The 17,267-nt window shown below is 41.7% G+C and overlaps 1 protein-coding gene across 5 annotated transcripts in view; it reads right to left on the bottom strand.

Moving 5' to 3' along the window:
• Window positions 1-209: 209 nt before the first annotated feature.
• kcnc3a (potassium voltage-gated channel, Shaw-related subfamily, member 3a) overlaps window positions 210-17,267 on the bottom strand; it is a 62,884-nt gene continuing 45,826 nt past the window's right edge. Inside the window, exons 5-7 of one of the 5 annotated variants that reach the window (XR_004776800.1) lie at window positions 9,582-10,670; window positions 7,043-8,716; window positions 210-5,273 (exon numbers count right to left, since the gene is read on the bottom strand). Coding sequence is in view for 2 of the 5 variants with exons in the window: in XM_026997975.2 (XP_026853776.2) it covers window positions 15,571-15,734 (164 nt within the window). In the remaining 3 variants the exon portion in view is untranslated. Of the gene's footprint in view, window positions 5,274-7,042; window positions 10,671-15,463; window positions 15,735-17,267 lie in introns of those variants that run through there. The other 4 variants (XR_004776799.1, XR_004776798.1, XM_026997975.2 and 1 more) reach the window with 4 other exon arrangements.

Raw genomic sequence — 17,267 nt, 5'->3', positions numbered from 1 at the left:
TAATGAAGAAGACGTTATCAGGTAGGTTTGCATTCACCTTCAAACATTCATACCTTTAGGAGTATAATGTTTTAAGTCTCAGTTTTTCTCAAACTTTGTTAAATTATTAGTTTATTATTTTTTTTCTTTACATGTTTCAAAAATATAAAAAGTAAATAATAAACATTCCAGTGAAATATATTTTATACAGTTCTGTTTTTTTTTTTTTTTTTTTTTTTTTTTTTTTTTTTTAACTTTTAATGACATTAAAATTATGTCCAGCATCTGTCTTAATAGCATAAACCACCTAGTGTTTCTCTCTCTGTTCTCTCTTTGCCCTCTCTGTCAGGAGAAGTGGGATGGTAAACACAAGGGTTGTTGGATTGGAGTGTGTCATTAACAGTGTAATTAAGAGCTGCAATAGTACAGATATTTCAGTTACTTAGTAACAGTGGTACATTGAACTCTCTCAATATAAAAGTGCTAAACATTAATTTAAAATCAATATTAAATGCATAAATTAAACATTTTTTGAAAATAGTACAGCTATAACAGTCAACCAAATCCAAAGTGCAATGTAAAATAAATATGTAATGAAACGTATTCCAGTTTGGATTCATCAAAGTTCTCAATGAGTTTATGTAACAGGTATGAGTGTCCACCACCTTTGTCAAAAAATCCCACTCTCCACTGTAGAAGTTTTAAATTCTTTAAATTCTTTGCTGGCTAGAGCAAAATTATGGATAGCAAGGGCCAACTTTCTGGTGGTAAACAACCAGATCTAAATAATAACACAAGTGAAGCATTCTGTAAAATAATCAACTTGTCCTTGTGGCCACTTTATTCCTCCTCAGCGAAAGTGGAGTGAGAGAGACCAGGAGGAAAAGATGGCCACCACCATTCAGTCATAAATAGGTTAAAGTGTCCTTTTTTATCCCATGCATGCAGTATAATTCAACTTCAAACAATATGATTAAAAACACAAAAGCAAGGGATGCAGAAGAGATTCTTTCTCAAAAATAGTCAAGGACAGGGAGCAGAAGAGGGAAGAGGAGAAAAGGATTCAGTAAAGAGAAAAGTGAAGACCAATTTAGGCTTTGTTCTGAACCTCTCTGATATGTCACATATTTGAGTTTCAAGTAAGGTTATGCAAGCATGGACTAATCACTCATTCTAGGGGGTGTGGTCTCAATCTGTACCTCCAAGCAGAAACAAAGAGCCTAGCAGGAAAACAGCTCATTCTGCCAGCCAGCCTCACATGGCATTTATGCTCAATCACAAGATCTTCACTCACTTCTAGGAGTGACACTAAATAGAGACACCAAGAGCAAGGTCAGATTGCACCAAATTATTGCTCTAACAGCATCGTCAACAACAAAAAAAAACCATGGTCAAAATGTTTTCACTATATGATGGCTTTCCTAAGAGGCGCTAGCCTCTCTGAGCAGTGCCCCCATGCCTTCCCTCAGCCGGTGGGTTTAATCACCTCCAACAGTGACACACACGTGTCAACACGCGCTGATAAAACAAAAAAAAACCCCCCCCAAAAAAACCACACACATCAATAGGTGGTTTCCATGTGCACAAATTTCTGTCAAATCTTCTGTTCCCTCAGTCACCTTCCTGCATGGACTTGAGAAGCAGAAGAAATTCTAGAGAGCTCTCAGTGGGCCTGAAGGAATAGGAATGTGAAGAGAGCTCAGCAGAGGAGGAACGCGCTCAGCTGGAACCAGCACTCCGCTGGCCCACTTCCTCTACCACAGCAGGCCTACTGCTTACATCAGGAGCAGTACCAGCCTCTCTGCTCTCGCCCCTTTTGGCCAAATCTGCCTTCTTCTGCTGGCCTCTATCCTGCAGCACCAACACAGCCAACAGCCAAGCAGCCTAAGAAAGCAGCCTGGGTGAGTGGCGTGACTTGCAGTATCCTTGCACAGGTGCACTAGTAACTCAACTCTGTTGATTATATCCTGATCCTAGAGATGGTAAAGCACGCACAGATTCTCAGAGAAAAAGTTATGACAAGCTCAACTGTAAAAACACACAAACCAATTCCAACATCTGTGCTCTGCTCTGACTTTAGTAGGAAGAATTGAACTGATTCCCCCGTGGCTTGTCTGTAATGCCCAGTGTTCTGTTCCAGTCTCTATGCTATATCATCAGTGCAAATCTTTAGGAGAGCAGAGAATGAATTAAAACGTGAGGAATGGGGTGACTGAGAAGAACACATTACTCTGTACTGAAATGTATTGTCCATGTAGTGTTCGCAATGGATGATCGTTCACTGTCAATGTAAAAAAAGAATTACAAAGAGGAACATTCCACCTAGAGAGAAGTTAAACCAAACACAGAATTCTGTAAACGATCACATATCTTCAGCTTCATCCTTTCACTTTTTTAAGCCATAAACGTGCAAGATGTGGTATCCATTACATGGAGACATATCCCTACCTGCATGGAACTTGGCCTTAACCCTTGGAGTTAATAAGGAAGACTCAAAAAGCACCTTTTTCCAGCTTTTGATTCAATTTGAGCCGTCATGGTGCATTGAAGGATTTGGTGGCCTTTATCACATATAGACCTCTTTAAGTGCACTGAAACATTTTACCTGACATATTACCTTATTAAACTAATCCTAAAACAAATATGACAAAGCTGATCTCAAATTGCATTTAGATCAGGAAATCATAAAACAGCTCAATAAGCACTGAGTGTTTGTGGTCAATATTATGCATTCAAAGAGCTTAATTAACTATGGTGAAAATGACTTTAAAATTAAGTGACAGTAAAAAAAATAGTAACAATAATAATCCTAGTATTGGTAACATGGCATTTCTACTAGACATCAGACTTTGATGATGTCCATTATTACTCTACTGCTTCTATGAGTGTGTTCTCCAGACCAGCTCTGGACTGAGATGACTGCTTCAGCACTGCTTCACTGCTTCCTATCAAGCAGCACCTACACCCCCAAAAGCTGAAGCAGAAGACAAAAATGTTGAACACCAAAAGAAAAAGAACTTTAAACCATGACTTATGGATAGAAAGAACATTCAAAAGGCCATTTGTTTCCCCTGTGCCTCACCATAGACATAATGAAAATGGTATATAATTACAAACCATTGACTGGAGGTTCACTGATAAAGCTCTCAGCTCAGAACCCTTGTAGCAGTGGGAAAGCATCAATGGGAGCCAACACCCTAGCACTAGGACCGAGTGACCCAGTGTGCACTGCATGCCCTCCACTGCACTGCCATCACAGAGGACACCAGAGAGCGATGGAGCACAGGTGGGTGCAATGCCCTGCAGAGACTGCAGGTGGCAGCAGGAGAACAGAGAGTGCTGGGGCAAAGAGTGGGGAAAGGGAGTGAGAAGTTGGAATTCCATTTGAAACAGCTCGTTATAGTGGTTGCACTTGCAGGGGTAGTTGGTCTGACTGACTGTCTAGAATTGACTGGGGGTATCATATCTGATAAAGCATAGTTCTGAATGTATCTTGCAATCATATTTTTTTCATTAATCTTTTTATAAAAAATAATAGAACATCTTTTTTTTTTAAATATAATTATCTCTTTTTCTTTTTCTAAATTTAGCTGCATATAACATAAATCTATATTGTGTTCCCATGTTTTTAATAATTCCAAGCCCTCTCCTGGGAATCAGAACTTACAGTAGAATCATGCAATTTAGTCATGCTGGTAAACAAAGTCAGAAAATGCATTTTCATTTCTCATTCTTTTTTTCCTTAATTGTCAAGTTCAAAGTTCACCCAGCCTTCTTGGAGCTGCGCCCCTCTCCTGGTCCTTCTGCAGGCTTCGTGTACATTTTCTCAATGTGGGACAAGCCCTGGTCCTCTTCTCCACTTCCCCAGGTAAAGGTGGAAGATGTGCACCATCTGCTCCACTCCACAGACAGGCCTCGTTCAGAGGGGCTTGACACACAAGGGATGTGTTGTCATCTGTACCCTCCAACCCTTTGATAAACACCCCAATGGTTTCTCCAACCCAACCTCTGTGTTCTTTCTCGTGATGTTTTTTTAATTGTTGTTGTTGTTTGTTTTTTTTTCATTTCTTTCATGCCATGCAGTTCATCTACATAGGAGGAGAAACACTGAGATTTCTGGGTGTTTGGGAACGTGGGTTGGGAGAGCTGGAAATAGAGAGAGAGAAAGAATGAGTAGAAAGACTGAAAGAGGGGCTACACATCTTTCCCTCTGTAGTGCTCGTAGTCCCACATCTACAGGTTCATAAAAAGGACATGATGAACTTGACCCTCAGATTTTGAGGATTTTGTCAGCTTGATCTGAGTTTGTGTGCCAGATTGTTCTTCTCTGATATGTAGTACAAGAGGGATCCAGACTAGTTTGGGTGAAAAGACGGGTGGTGTAAGTGGAGGCTTCAGTAGTGGTGGGTGGTGTAATTGGAGGCTTCAGAAGTGGTGGGTGGTGTAAATGGAGGCTCCAGTAGTCGCGGGTGGTGGAAGTGGAGGCTCCAGGCAGGCCATTGTCATTGGATCATGAGTAGAATGAGGCTCCCTTCTGGGGAGAGGATGGAGTTGACTGCAGTCTTCTAGTTTGGCTTTTTAAATGGCATGTGGCTGAATTGCATAGAGTTGAGTCAAGCATGGGGATATATCCATGCAATTTGTTGCGCTTAAAATTGTTTAGAGCCCAAAGGAAGAGAAATCCCCTGTTTTCTGAGTTTAAATCTCTAGCTTACACCTGTGGGACTGGTGAAGAGATGATTTCTCTGGGATGTTTCAAAGAGTATTTGCAAAGAGACCAGATGGACCCAATAAGTTAAAGCACACACAAGAGAGCATGAAAATGTTTCCACTCACTAACCTTAAAAATATAATATCACATATAGTGATCTATTTAAAATGGGTTCTACCCAGTGTTGTCTTGGTTGCCAAGGCTGGGTAGAGTTATTGAAATGTAAAGTGAGTGTGTGTTGATATGCATGCACATGAGTACATGCATGTGGGCATCAAACAGAGATCCAGCTTGGAAGGGGTTGGGAGGTCCCACATCCTCCGCATGTAGTGAGTCTGTGCTTTGGCGATCCAGTCAAGAGTAGTGCCTATGATTGGAGAACTGAGTGATCCCTTTTTGCTTCAGGTCTTATCAGCACCACAGAACACACATCCTTTCTCATTCCTCCTTTTCTCTCTCTGTTTACCCCGTGTATTTTCTTAGTCTACTGGTGACTCTGATGTTGGTCTGTGGATTTATTATGCTGGGGTGGGGGTGGGGTGTCCATCCTTAGAGAGAAAGAGGTCAGTTCAGAAACTCAGCACTGTGAGAGAGAGAGAGAGAGAGAGAGAGAGAGAGAGAGCGAGCGAGCGTGTGTGTGAGAGAGAGAGAGAGAGAGAGAGCGAGCGAGCGTGTGTGTGTGAGAGAGAGAGAGAGAGAGAGAGAGAGCGAGCGAGCGTGTGTGTGTGAGAGAGAGAGAGAGAGAGAGAGAGAGCGAGCGAGCGTGTGTGAGAGAGAGAGAGAGAGAGAGAGAGAGAGCGAGCGAGCGTGTGTGTGTGTGTGAGAGAGAGAGAGAGAGAGAGAGAGAGAGCGAGCGTGTGTGTGTGAGAGAGAGAGAGAGAGAGAGAGAGAGCGAGCGAGCGTGTGTGTGTGAGAGAGAGAGAGAGAGAGAGAGAGCGAGCGAGCGTGTGTGAGAGAGAGAGAGAGAGAGAGAGAGAGAGCGAGCGAGCGTGTGTGTGTGTGTGAGAGAGAGAGAGAGAGAGAGAGAGAGAGCGAGCGAGCGTGTGTGTGAGAGAGAGAGAGAGAGAGAGAGAGAGCGAGCGTGTGTGTGAGAGAGAGAGAGAGAGAGAGAGAGCGCGAGCGTGTGTGTGAGAGAGAGAGAGAGAGAGAGAGAGAGAGAGAGAGAGCGTGTGTGTGAGAGAGAGAGAGAGAGAGAGAGAGAGAGAGAGAGAGAGAGAGCGAGCGTGTGTGAGAGAGAGAGAGAGAGAGAGAGAGAGAGAGCGAGCGTGTGTGTGAGAGAGAGAGAGAGAGAGAGAGAGAGAGCGAGCGTGTGTGTGAGAGAGAGAGAGAGAGAGAGAGAGCGAGCGTGCGTGCGTGTGAGAGAGAGAGAGAGAGAGAGAGAGAGAGAGATAGTCAGGAAAATCAAAGAGAGAAAAAGAAACAGAAACTGAACTTAGAAACCACACGTTATTGAAATGTCTGGTATAGTTGATTGCAGCTCTTTCAGTACTAATGATTTCAAAATTAATTGAAACCTTTAAACTGTAAAAAATATATAAAAATTGTTAAGCCAAAGACATTTTTTGAATATAGCACATAGTCTCATTTTAAAAGTTACATAATCCAAAATTAAAATTCAGGAAAATATCAACATAACCTAAAAAACCTAAAAGAAATCGTATTAAAAGCCCACCTTAACATGCACACAAACAAAGCAATAAAAGCTTGTACTGTAAATGTTAGAAACACTCACAGAAGCCTCTTTGAATAGCACACACACACACACACACACATGCATTAACTCAAAACTCACAGCATTATACACACACCCCAAACGCTCTCTCTAATGAGAGTAACAGTCTTTGAGGGCCACAAGGCCTGCTTCACGGGGGTGAAGGGGTTAACATTCTCCCGTTCATTTTTTTATAGTCCAAAACCAGACATATATTGTTATAAATAATCTTGCAGGACTAGAGGCCTCTAGGACTGACCAGAGCAAAGCAAAGACTCAGCATATATCAGTGAATCCCCTTCACACCGACAACAAAAAGGGATGCGTCCTAAAATGACTCCCTATTCCCTATGAAGTGCCCTTACTCTCAACTTTGTTGAATAGAGAGCTTCTGCTGCCCACAGCATAGGGAATAGAGAACACCGTTTGAGACCCAGCAAGTGAGGATAATGGCACACGGCGAGTAACATGATTCATCAAAGAAAACGAAATAAAGAGGTTAAGAAAGGAAGAAGGCAGGAGAGAAAGACGGACAGTAACGCAAAAGGCTGACACGAAACACGAAGTGCGCGGTGGAGCACATCACACGTGGACGCAGTGCAGGGCACACGTACGGAAGCGGACGGAGCACGCGTTCTTACACTGAGACGATCTGCTTCCTTCCTGCTCCCTCTTTTCTTTCTTTTTCTTCTTCCTCAAACCGTCCTCCATCTCTCGGTGCCTTTCTTCATTTTTGATGACCATCCTCTTTGTTATTTTAAACACACACAGTTCTCCCACTCGTTTTCCCCATGCATACAATCTGTCCGTCTGTCTTTCACTCTTTCATGGGTTCAGTCCTGTTTCCATGTGTGATGTTTGTAATCCACTTAGGGCGCATCATACTGAAGCTTTGACAAATGCTTCGTTGCTTTAAAAAATTGTCATCCGGGACAGTTTTTTAAATGTTTTTTTTTTTGTCATTTGGAAGCAGTTGAGATTGTAATAAAATCAACAAAATAAAAGCAAAGCAAAATGACAGTAGGTCTGTTTGTAAGGTAATGGAGAGAGAGTTGTGGCAAAGGATGAGATAAGAAAAAGCACACAGACACTGTAGGAAAGGAAGACTTGTGACGAGGACAAAAACAAAACGGACTACATTCATATTTCTAAGTACGCATGCTAAGACAGGAAATTCCATTGATCATTCACTCAATCGCTCTCTAGCTCTCTCTTACTTTATTCTGAATGACATCATTTTGGAAGCACTGATAAAGACCAACAAAGAGAGATATATACCTGAGTTGTGACAAGGAGGAATACAGGCGAACAAGAGACAGAGAGGAGTGTGGGTAATGTAGTTCAATTTGCCAATCCAAACTGCATTCTCTCTTCTCACTGTTGACAAAGGTTCTGGCTTCTGTCTAGCAATCAATTATGCACATCATTTCCTAGCAGCAACGTCAATCCTAGCATTCAAGCTCGATCTAAGAAGACACAGACCTTCTCTCTCCTCTGAGTCCTCTTCAGAACTTATGATGAGGTGAACAGTTGTCTCCTCCTGCCAGGGAGATATACTATATGCATACACAAAAATCACAAGATGCACAAGGATGCAGTTCTAAACATTCCAGTAGTATGCGAGGCAACATGCACTGCTGAAACCAGTAATAGACTCATCATCAGCACCCCCTAGTCCTTATGCTGGCTATGGCGAGTTTATGTTCCCTGCGGAACAGGAAACATCCAGTAGCCTGTTTCTATGTCTCTGCCACTGAAAGCCAGAGACTCTGAACTCCAGCTGAGTGCTTATATGGTCCTGACTTCAGGCCCGGTAAACATTCAGGACCGTTATGTTTTCCTCTTATTCCCCTAAAGTGACCAGTGTTTGCTACTGATCTAAAACGAATATGCTACATTATTTTACCTCACAGTCCTGCAATCTTGTTCTGCTGTGAAAGGGGGGGGGGGGGTCAAGTGGTAACCCCCCACCCCCACAGGCAACATGCACATAAAAAGGTTTATCGGGTATGCACATGTAATAAAATCAAAAGCATCTGTTCCACATACTGTGAACAGAAGTAGGTGATATGAAACAAGTGAAAGGAAAGATGTGGTAGAACAACAGGGAACAATCAGACAATGACATTGGAAATAAGGGCAGAAATGTTGGTGAGGAGGGAACCACCATTTATGGGGGAGTACTGAAGGGGTCTGGTGTTCAATTGGGAATGCATACAGGTAAGAAGGAGGGGAGTGTTCTGTTCTAGATTAGTTCACAGTTACAGCTTCTTTTTGCATATATCTGATAAGCACTGGGCTTTCAGAATAGTTCTCTGTGAAAAGATGAAAAAGAATAAATCATGAAATGATTACAAGACTACTGAGTAGTCTAACAGAGAAAATTAAAATAAAACAGAGCATGTTTACAGAGTTCAACATATCCCAATAAAACCTTATTCAATAAAAAGAACAACCCACTTTTTTACAGTTACAATGGTCTCTTCCACCCAATAGCGTCTTAGCATGCAAAACTAAGCCCCACCCCTTCAGCAATCTAATCAGAACAACAAATAATTGGCTACAAAAAACCAATCATTTTTGTCAAAACCCTCCATCATGCAAATCATAGATATGTATGTGCATATGAATATTTATACATCCATATGTACACACCCATATGTATAAAGACATACATAAAGCTTTAGACAAGATCAGTATTCCTATCAAAACACTTCTTCATAATTAACATATAGACACAATTCTTATTGCTTGCAAGGGAAAACCATGCATTCTTGAAGTACAAAGTTATTCTTTAAAACTGTACACGTCACTAAGACCTGACTTAGGCCTGAGGAATAAACCTCTAATGCAGTATGCACAGAGCAGTGAAGGTCACAGAAAAGGAAGAATGATGTGGATGGGGACAGAGAGGGTAGAGAAGCAGAGAGAAGGGCAACCGCTGGGCTCAGAGACGTCTGCCTGAAGCTCACAGGGATTCGCTCGACCACTAACCTCTGCCTCTCTTCTTTTCACCATCACTCTCTTCCTTTACACAAGCTTTAATTTTTAAACTATTCTAAAGGCAAAGAAAAACACACATTTTTGAACATTCCTAAAGTCCAAAATTAAGTACACTGGCCAAAACAAAAAAGGAAGATGCTGAACAGAGAAAAGATTCCACCTTGAAGAATCTCCAACCTGTTGGACACGAGTGTTTCCTCTGTTCACTGATTCTACTCTTTTCACGTTGATAAAGTCTGTCTCCGCTGAGAGTCTGCTGAGTCTCTCACTGATCCCTCTGGACCGAAGACTATGGAGAGCTTCATCGATCCTGCTGGACTGAAACCTTATGAGGTCTTTCACTGCACTTCATAATTAACAATAAACAAGAATTGTGACAAGAATTGCACATTACATGCTACTATGCCATGCAGGCATGAACTATAGGTTTTGGTTTTTTTTGTATGTGTGTGCAGGCATCATTCAGTGCAGGAGGCCTTTGATCATAAAAACTACACTCATATGTTTTTCCCTACTGGTTAGTTATATTGGATTTGTACTTTAGAAGAGGGCGCACTGGCTTCTGCATTCTAAATGAAGAGCTTGTGTTCCGTGGAGAGAGTGAGGAGCAGGAGCAGTTTGATACATCTTGATATAAAAGGAGAGACATACAGGAGATGAAACAAGAGCAAATGTAAAATACAAACCTTTCTCCATACACAAGCATAAAAAGCAATAATGTTTAAAATGCTTATAAATACAAAAAAAAAAATCAATTTCAATAAGATGATTTCATATAGCTCATTTCAAATGTAACAGTGGTTAAAATGAACTGGAATGACATCACTGATTAACTAGAAGAGTTAAAAGACTACTGCGGGATGACCAAAAATGTCCTTAAAATCACAAAGTGAGTAAAGCTACGGTCTTCTACATTGTTCAACACAACTGTAACATCGTCTTGTCCTGTTATCTTCAGATTCTTTCAGATGGATAAACGAAAAAAGGAGATAACGCCCCATAAGCTGCCATTGCAGGGAAGATGCCACTACGAGTGTGGACACAGTCTTAGACCTGTGCACCACAGTCCCAAATGTGCAACAGATCAACATGATCAAATATATCTCCAGGAGTACATCTCTCTCTCTCTCTCTCTCTCTCTCTCTCTCTCTCTCTCTCTCTCTCTCTCTCTCTTTCAATTTCCATTTCAGCATGTTTTGCAATTAGTCATCCTTTTTTCTTCTCGCACTGACCGCTGTCAGTCCAGCATCCATTCAATGTTCCCTCCTTTTTTTTTTTATTGGAACAGGAAGATCGGCATCCGAGAGACAGGGCAGGTCAAAAGAAAGAGGGAATAAAGAACAGGGAAGGAAACAAATAGATAACAGAGGAATAAGGAGGCGAAGACGCAAACTCAAAATGTACTGCAGGTAAATAATAAAAAACAGAGTAACCAGATGGTTAGATGGTGCTAATAAGGGTGGAGGAATGATGATAATGATGGTGAGGAGAAGGATGATGAGGAAGAAGAGAATGAAGAGGAAGACGAAGAGACCCAGCTAGATGTAGCTCTCAGAGGGAAACACTAGAGGTCACTGTTTGCTGCTTGGGAAAAAAAAAAAAGTGACAGGTACAGGTAGGCTTGGTCTAGCTTAAGATTTCCAAGGTAGGAATAGGAAACTGTGGAGTAATACGTTTCCATCATGCATTGGGTATATGAAAGGGGTAGCAGTGTGGAAGGTCCAAGGAATTGCTCCTGGTTTTTCTTGCACCTAGTCCACACCCTTTTGCGATGTTTAAGATGGACACAATCGCAGGGCCCAAACATAATTCAGAGGTACATAGAAGATGGATAGATTTCGAAACAAACACCTGCTCAGTTACCCATAACTACATTCACTTTTATAAGTCAGATATAAAAATATCATATTTCCTGATATAATGTCCACTTCTCACTTCTATCCTGTAGTGGTTTACTACTATAGCCCATTTAAACCACTCACTGTCAGCAACTCCAGACTGTCATAAAAGTCTGTACTGCAAAAAAAAAAAAAAAAAGATCTCTGTGGGGTTTTTTTGTCCTCAAACTGATAATATTAGTCATGACAATGATGATAGCATTATCCACCAGGGGAGAAAAGCATTAAAACATATTGATATTGCTATGTGTCAGTATGTGGGACTCAGCATGGGAATGAGAAATGGCTAGTGTCCTTGTGCCTGTGTCTGTACGTGTGCGAGTGTATGTATGTGTGTGAGTGTATGTATGTGTGTGAGTGTCTGTACGTGTGTGAGTGTATGTATGTGTGTGAGTGTCTGTATGTGTGTGAGTGTATGTATGTGTGTGAGTGTATGTATGTGTGTGAGTGTATGTATGTGTGTGAGTGTATGTACGTGTGTGAGTGTATGTATGTGTGTGAGTGTATGTATGTGTGTGAGTGTATGTATGTGTGTGAGTGTATGTATGTGTGTGAGTGTATGTATGTGTGTGAGTGTATGTACGTGTGTGAGTGTATGTACGTGTGTGAGTGTATGTATGTGTGTGAGTGTATGTATGTGTGTGAGTGTATGTATGTGTGTGAGTGTATGTATGTGTGTGAGTGTATGTATGTGTGTGAGTGTATGTATGTGTGTGAGTGTATGTACGTGTGTGAGTGTATGTATGTGTGTGAGTGTCTGTACGTGTGTGAGTGTATGTACGTGTGTGAGTGTATGTACGTGTGTGAGTGTATGTACGTGTGTGAGTGTATGTATGTGTGTGAGTGTATGTATGTGTGTGAGTGTATGTATGTGTGTGAGTGTATGTATGTGTGTGAGTGTATGTATGTGTGTGAGTGTATGTATGTGTGTGAGTGTATGTATGTGTGTGAGTGTATGTATGTGTGTGAGTGTATGTATGTGTGTGAGTGTCTGTACGTGTGTGAGTGTATGTACGTGTGTGAGTGTATGTACGTGTGTGAGTGTATGTATGTGTGTGAGTGTATGTATGTGTGTGAGTGTATGTATGTGTGTGAGTGTATGTACGTGTGTGAGTGTATGTATGTGTGTGAGTGTATGTATGTGTGTGAGTGTATGTATGTGTGTGAGTGTATGTATGTGTGTGAGTGTATGTATGTGTGTGAGTGTCTGTATGTGTGTGAGTGTATGTACGTGTGTGAGTGTATGTATGTGTGTGAGTGTATGTATGTGTGTGAGTGTATGTATGTGTGTGAGTGTCTGTACGTGTGTGAGTGTATGTATGTGTGTGAGTGTATGTATGTGTGTGAGTGTATGTACGTGTGTGAGTGTATGTATGTGTGTGAGTGTATGTATGTGTGTGAGTGTATGTACGTGTGTGAGTGTATGTATGTGTGTGAGTGTATGTATGTGTGTGAGTGTATGTATGTGTGTGAGTGTATGTATGTGTGTGAGTGTATGTATGTGTGTGAGTGTCTGTACGTGTGTGAGTGTATGTATGTGTGTGAGTGTCTGTACGTGTGTGAGTGTATGTATGTGTGTGAGTGTATGTATGTGTGTGAGTGTATGTATGTGTGTGAGTGTATGTATGTGTGTGAGTGTATGTATGTGTGTGAGTGTATGTATGTGTGTGAGTGTCTGTACGTGTGTGAGTGTATGTATGTGTGTGAGTGTCTGTACGTGTGTGAGTGTATGTATGTGTGTGAGTGTATGTATGTGTGTGAGTGTATGTATGTGTGTGAGTGTATGTATGTGTGTGAGTGTATGTATGTGTGTGAGTGTATGTATGTGTGTGAGTGTATGTATGTGTGTGAGTGTATGTATGTGTGTGAGTGTATGTATGTGTGTGAGTGTATGTATGTGTGTGAGTGTCTGTACGTGTGTGAGTGTATGTACGTGTGTGAGTGTATGTACGTGTGTGAGTGTATGTATGTGTGTGAGTGTATGTATGTGTGTGAGTGTATGTATGTGTGTGAGTGTATGTACGTGTGTGAGTGTATGTATGTGTGTGAGTGTATGTATGTGTGTGAGTGTATGTATGTGTGTGAGTGTATGTATGTGTGTGAGTGTATGTATGTGTGTGAGTGTCTGTATGTGTGTGAGTGTATGTACGTGTGTGAGTGTATGTATGTGTGTGAGTGTATGTATGTGTGTGAGTGTATGTATGTGTGTGAGTGTCTGTACGTGTGTGAGTGTATGTATGTGTGTGAGTGTATGTATGTGTGTGAGTGTATGTACGTGTGTGAGTGTATGTATGTGTGTGAGTGTATGTACGTGTGTGAGTGTATGTATGTGTGTGAGTGTATGTATGTGTGTGAGTGTATGTATGTGTGTGAGTGTATGTATGTGTGTGAGTGTATGTATGTGTGTGAGTGTCTGTACGTGTGTGAGTGTATGTATGTGTGTGAGTGTCTGTACGTGTGTGAGTGTATGTATGTGTGTGAGTGTATGTATGTGTGTGAGTGTATGTATGTGTGTGAGTGTATGTATGTGTGTGAGTGTATGTATGTGTGTGAGTGTATGTATGTGTGTGAGTGTCTGTACGTGTGTGAGTGTATGTATGTGTGTGAGTGTCTGTACGTGTGTGAGTGTATGTATGTGTGTGAGTGTATGTATGTGTGTGAGTGTATGTATGTGTGTGAGTGTATGTATGTGTGTGAGTGTATGTATGTGTGTGAGTGTATGTATGTGTGTGAGTGTATGTATGTGTGTGAGTGTATGTATGTGTGTGAGTGTCTGTACGTGTGTGAGTGTATGTACGTGTGTGAGTGTATGTATGTGTGTGAGTGTATGTACGTGTGTGAGTGTATGTACGTGTGTGAGTGTATGTACGTGTGTGAGTGTATGTATGTGTGTGAGTGTATGTATGTGTGTGAGTGTATGTATGTGTGTGAGTGTATGTATGTGTGTGAGTGTATGTACGTGTGTGAGTGTATGTATGTGTGTGAGTGTATGTATGTGTGTGAGTGTATGTATGTGTGTGAGTGTATGTATGTGTGTGAGTGTCTGTATGTGTGTGAGTGTATGTACGTGTGTGAGTGTATGTATGTGTGTGAGTGTATGTATGTGTGTGAGTGTATGTATGTGTGTGAGTGTATGTATGTGTGTGAGTGTATGTATGTGTGTTGGGGGGAAAGGGGTACACCCAGAAAAAAAAAAAAAAGAATTGTTCAGTGATGAACATTTTATAGTACTAGTCTATGCTAGGAGACATTTAGACAGGTAGAGGAACTCATCTTTCATGTCGTTAAAGGGGAATCTTACACTCCTTTACTTTAGTTTAGTAAAGCACTTTTTCCTTTTAATCTTGCAGTATACTCGTGCATGCACTACAGAGAGCTACTCAGTGCTTTCTAATGTCTGTAATGGCATCATTCTGAGCACCGTGATCAGGGGATTTGACCACAAGGCCTTTAGGGGTTCAGCAACAGAGCTGTCTGCTGAGGGAGCATGCCCACTGCCTCATGGGCTGTCCCCTCAGGGTGCATGCCCACTGCCTCATGGGCTGTCCTCTCAGGGAGCATGCCCACTGCCTCATGGGCTGTCCTCTCAGGGAGCATGCCCACTGCATCATGGGCTGTCCCCTCAGGGAGCATGTCCACTGCATCATGGGCTGTCCTCTCAAGGAACATGTCCACTGCATCATGGGCTGTCCCCTCAGGGAGCATGTCCACTGCATCATGGGCTGTCCCCTCAGGGAGCATGAGCACCATGGGCTATATTCGGTAGAACACCTTTTATCATCTAGTTTTACCATATGAATAACCTACAGAATACTCATCGCTGTCTGGTAGCACAGTGATGGCTTTCAATTATAATGTTGTTCATAGTTTCAATAAGGCATAATATTGCTGCAATAAAACAGCATATACTTCTTTGTATAGTTGCCATTCAGAAATATTGCCTGAAGCGTGTGTGTATGATAGTATTCAGTACCTTGTAATAGCTCTGTAGAGGTTTGTTTTTTTTTGCTTAAAATCAGAATACCTTTTCCCAAAACCCAACCTTCCCTCTTTGTGATGTGATAAAGCAAATATACTGTTCTTTAACTTCCACCCAAATTTAACCCTAACACACAATCCCCCAACCCAACCCAAACTCCCAACCTAAGCTAGCCTGACTCGGCTGCATTGAGAACAGTTACTGTCATTATTATGGTTGTTATCATTGGTGCAGCTGGGAAGTGTCTTTCATGGCGAGTGCTAATTCACCCCACGCGCACATCTCAGTGCTACAAAATGGAAGGGATGGGGGATCGACAGCGGCGGAGAGGCCCTGGAGTGTCGTAGGGTTCGTAGGGCGAGCTGTTGATGGGGGTAATGGGGGTGAGCCGCAGGGAGGCTCCTGTCATTCCTGAAATGTTATTCAGGCTTCGGGATTTCTCATAACCAGTAGCTAGAGCGAGACATGGATTAGGTGGAGAATAAGGGATGTAGTCCAGAGAAATCATTTTGATTTCAGATGTTTTGGTAAATGTAGCAGTGTGTTATGGATTTTGGGGTTATTAGAGTGAGATGCAGATTTTGTCATGGTGGAGGTGAGAGATGGTATGGTGATGATGTCAGGAAAGGTTTAGTAAGATAAATGAGAGATTTTATGTTTTTGGATATAGTTAGTGGACAGAGGTTTCAAAGAGTGATCATAGAAGTGATTAGTGAAAAGGTAAATTAATAAAATAGAAACGGGGTAAACAACAAATTGTAATTAAATGAAATGAAACAGATGAATATGAAGTGCAAAGGCAAACGAACAGACAGAGACAGACATAGACAGAGACAAGGACAAAACAGGAAAATGAGAATTATGAAATATGTCATTAGATTTCTTTTGTTATCAAATGCCACAGCATTATTTAAGGAAAGAGCTCCCACTAGTGGTAGCTGTACACAGTCAGAATGGAGGCAGGGAGAACATGGGGCAGGTGGATGAAGCACCTGATGTCTCACTCGGAAACAAATAATGAGCTCAAGAGGGAAAAAAGGAGCGAGTTTAGCATCCAGGTGTTTGATCCAGGTGTCTCTCATGGGACAGTCTGCATTCGAATACAACCGGAGGGGTCAGATAGACAGACAGACAGACAGAAGGACGAAGAGCTCTGCCTAGTCGAAGCACTGAGGCCGCCCGGTCTGGCTCTCTGGACCAGGTGAAGCTCTTTGTGTTTCCAAAAACAATCTCTCTACCTTTCCTTTTTTGAGTGTCAAATAGGAAATGTGCTTAGTTGTGAATTTTGCTAAGGCATATATGTGTACAGGTGAGAACAGAAAAAGTTTTGGACAAAGTGAACTTCACATGACCCAAAAGGACCCAAGAGCTGTCCTTCCACATTCATTTCCACTGATAATCCATACATTCCTGTACCATTTCATTATGCTGATATCTGTGCTGTTACCAAAGCTGTTTATTTAGCCTGGAAGATATGAAATAATTTCACCACTTACTATTTTCAGAACTTACTCCAACTTTAGCACAGAGGAACTGGGATTCCTTCAACAAATACTCTCCAGTGAGTCAAAGTGAAATGCCAAAATCCTTTTTTATATCTGTAAAAATATTCAAATTAATATTGTAATACCAGAAGTCAAAATCTGCTGACTCCCATTTGACTGTTTGCATTTGGATTAGTAAACTTGGAACTGAGGCTGCTTTGGCCATAATCAGAAGGCATGGTCTTCAATTGGGAACAAATGAGGAAGGAAAGGCAGTGATCACAGACACCTCCTCTAAACAGGAGACAACTCCCCTCACACTGTCACAAACACCACACTGCGCAAAGATTTGTTTAAAGAGGGCGGAGGTGCTGATGAGTGGGGACAGAATATTTTATGAAGAAGAACAAGAGCTGTTCAGAAAGCCCTTCTGTCGGTTTGTGAGGCGTCTTTTCTTCATCAGTCCCTGGAGTGATGCAGGTCTGTGTGGAGGCGTGTGAGC

Source organism: Electrophorus electricus, chromosome 1 (genome assembly GCF_013358815.1).
Source record: "Electrophorus electricus isolate fEleEle1 chromosome 1, fEleEle1.pri, whole genome shotgun sequence".
Taxonomy (NCBI): domain Eukaryota; kingdom Metazoa; phylum Chordata; class Actinopteri; order Gymnotiformes; family Gymnotidae; genus Electrophorus; species Electrophorus electricus.
The sequence above is the reverse complement of the archived record's forward strand: the minus strand, read 5'-3'. Positions and strand labels throughout refer to the sequence as shown.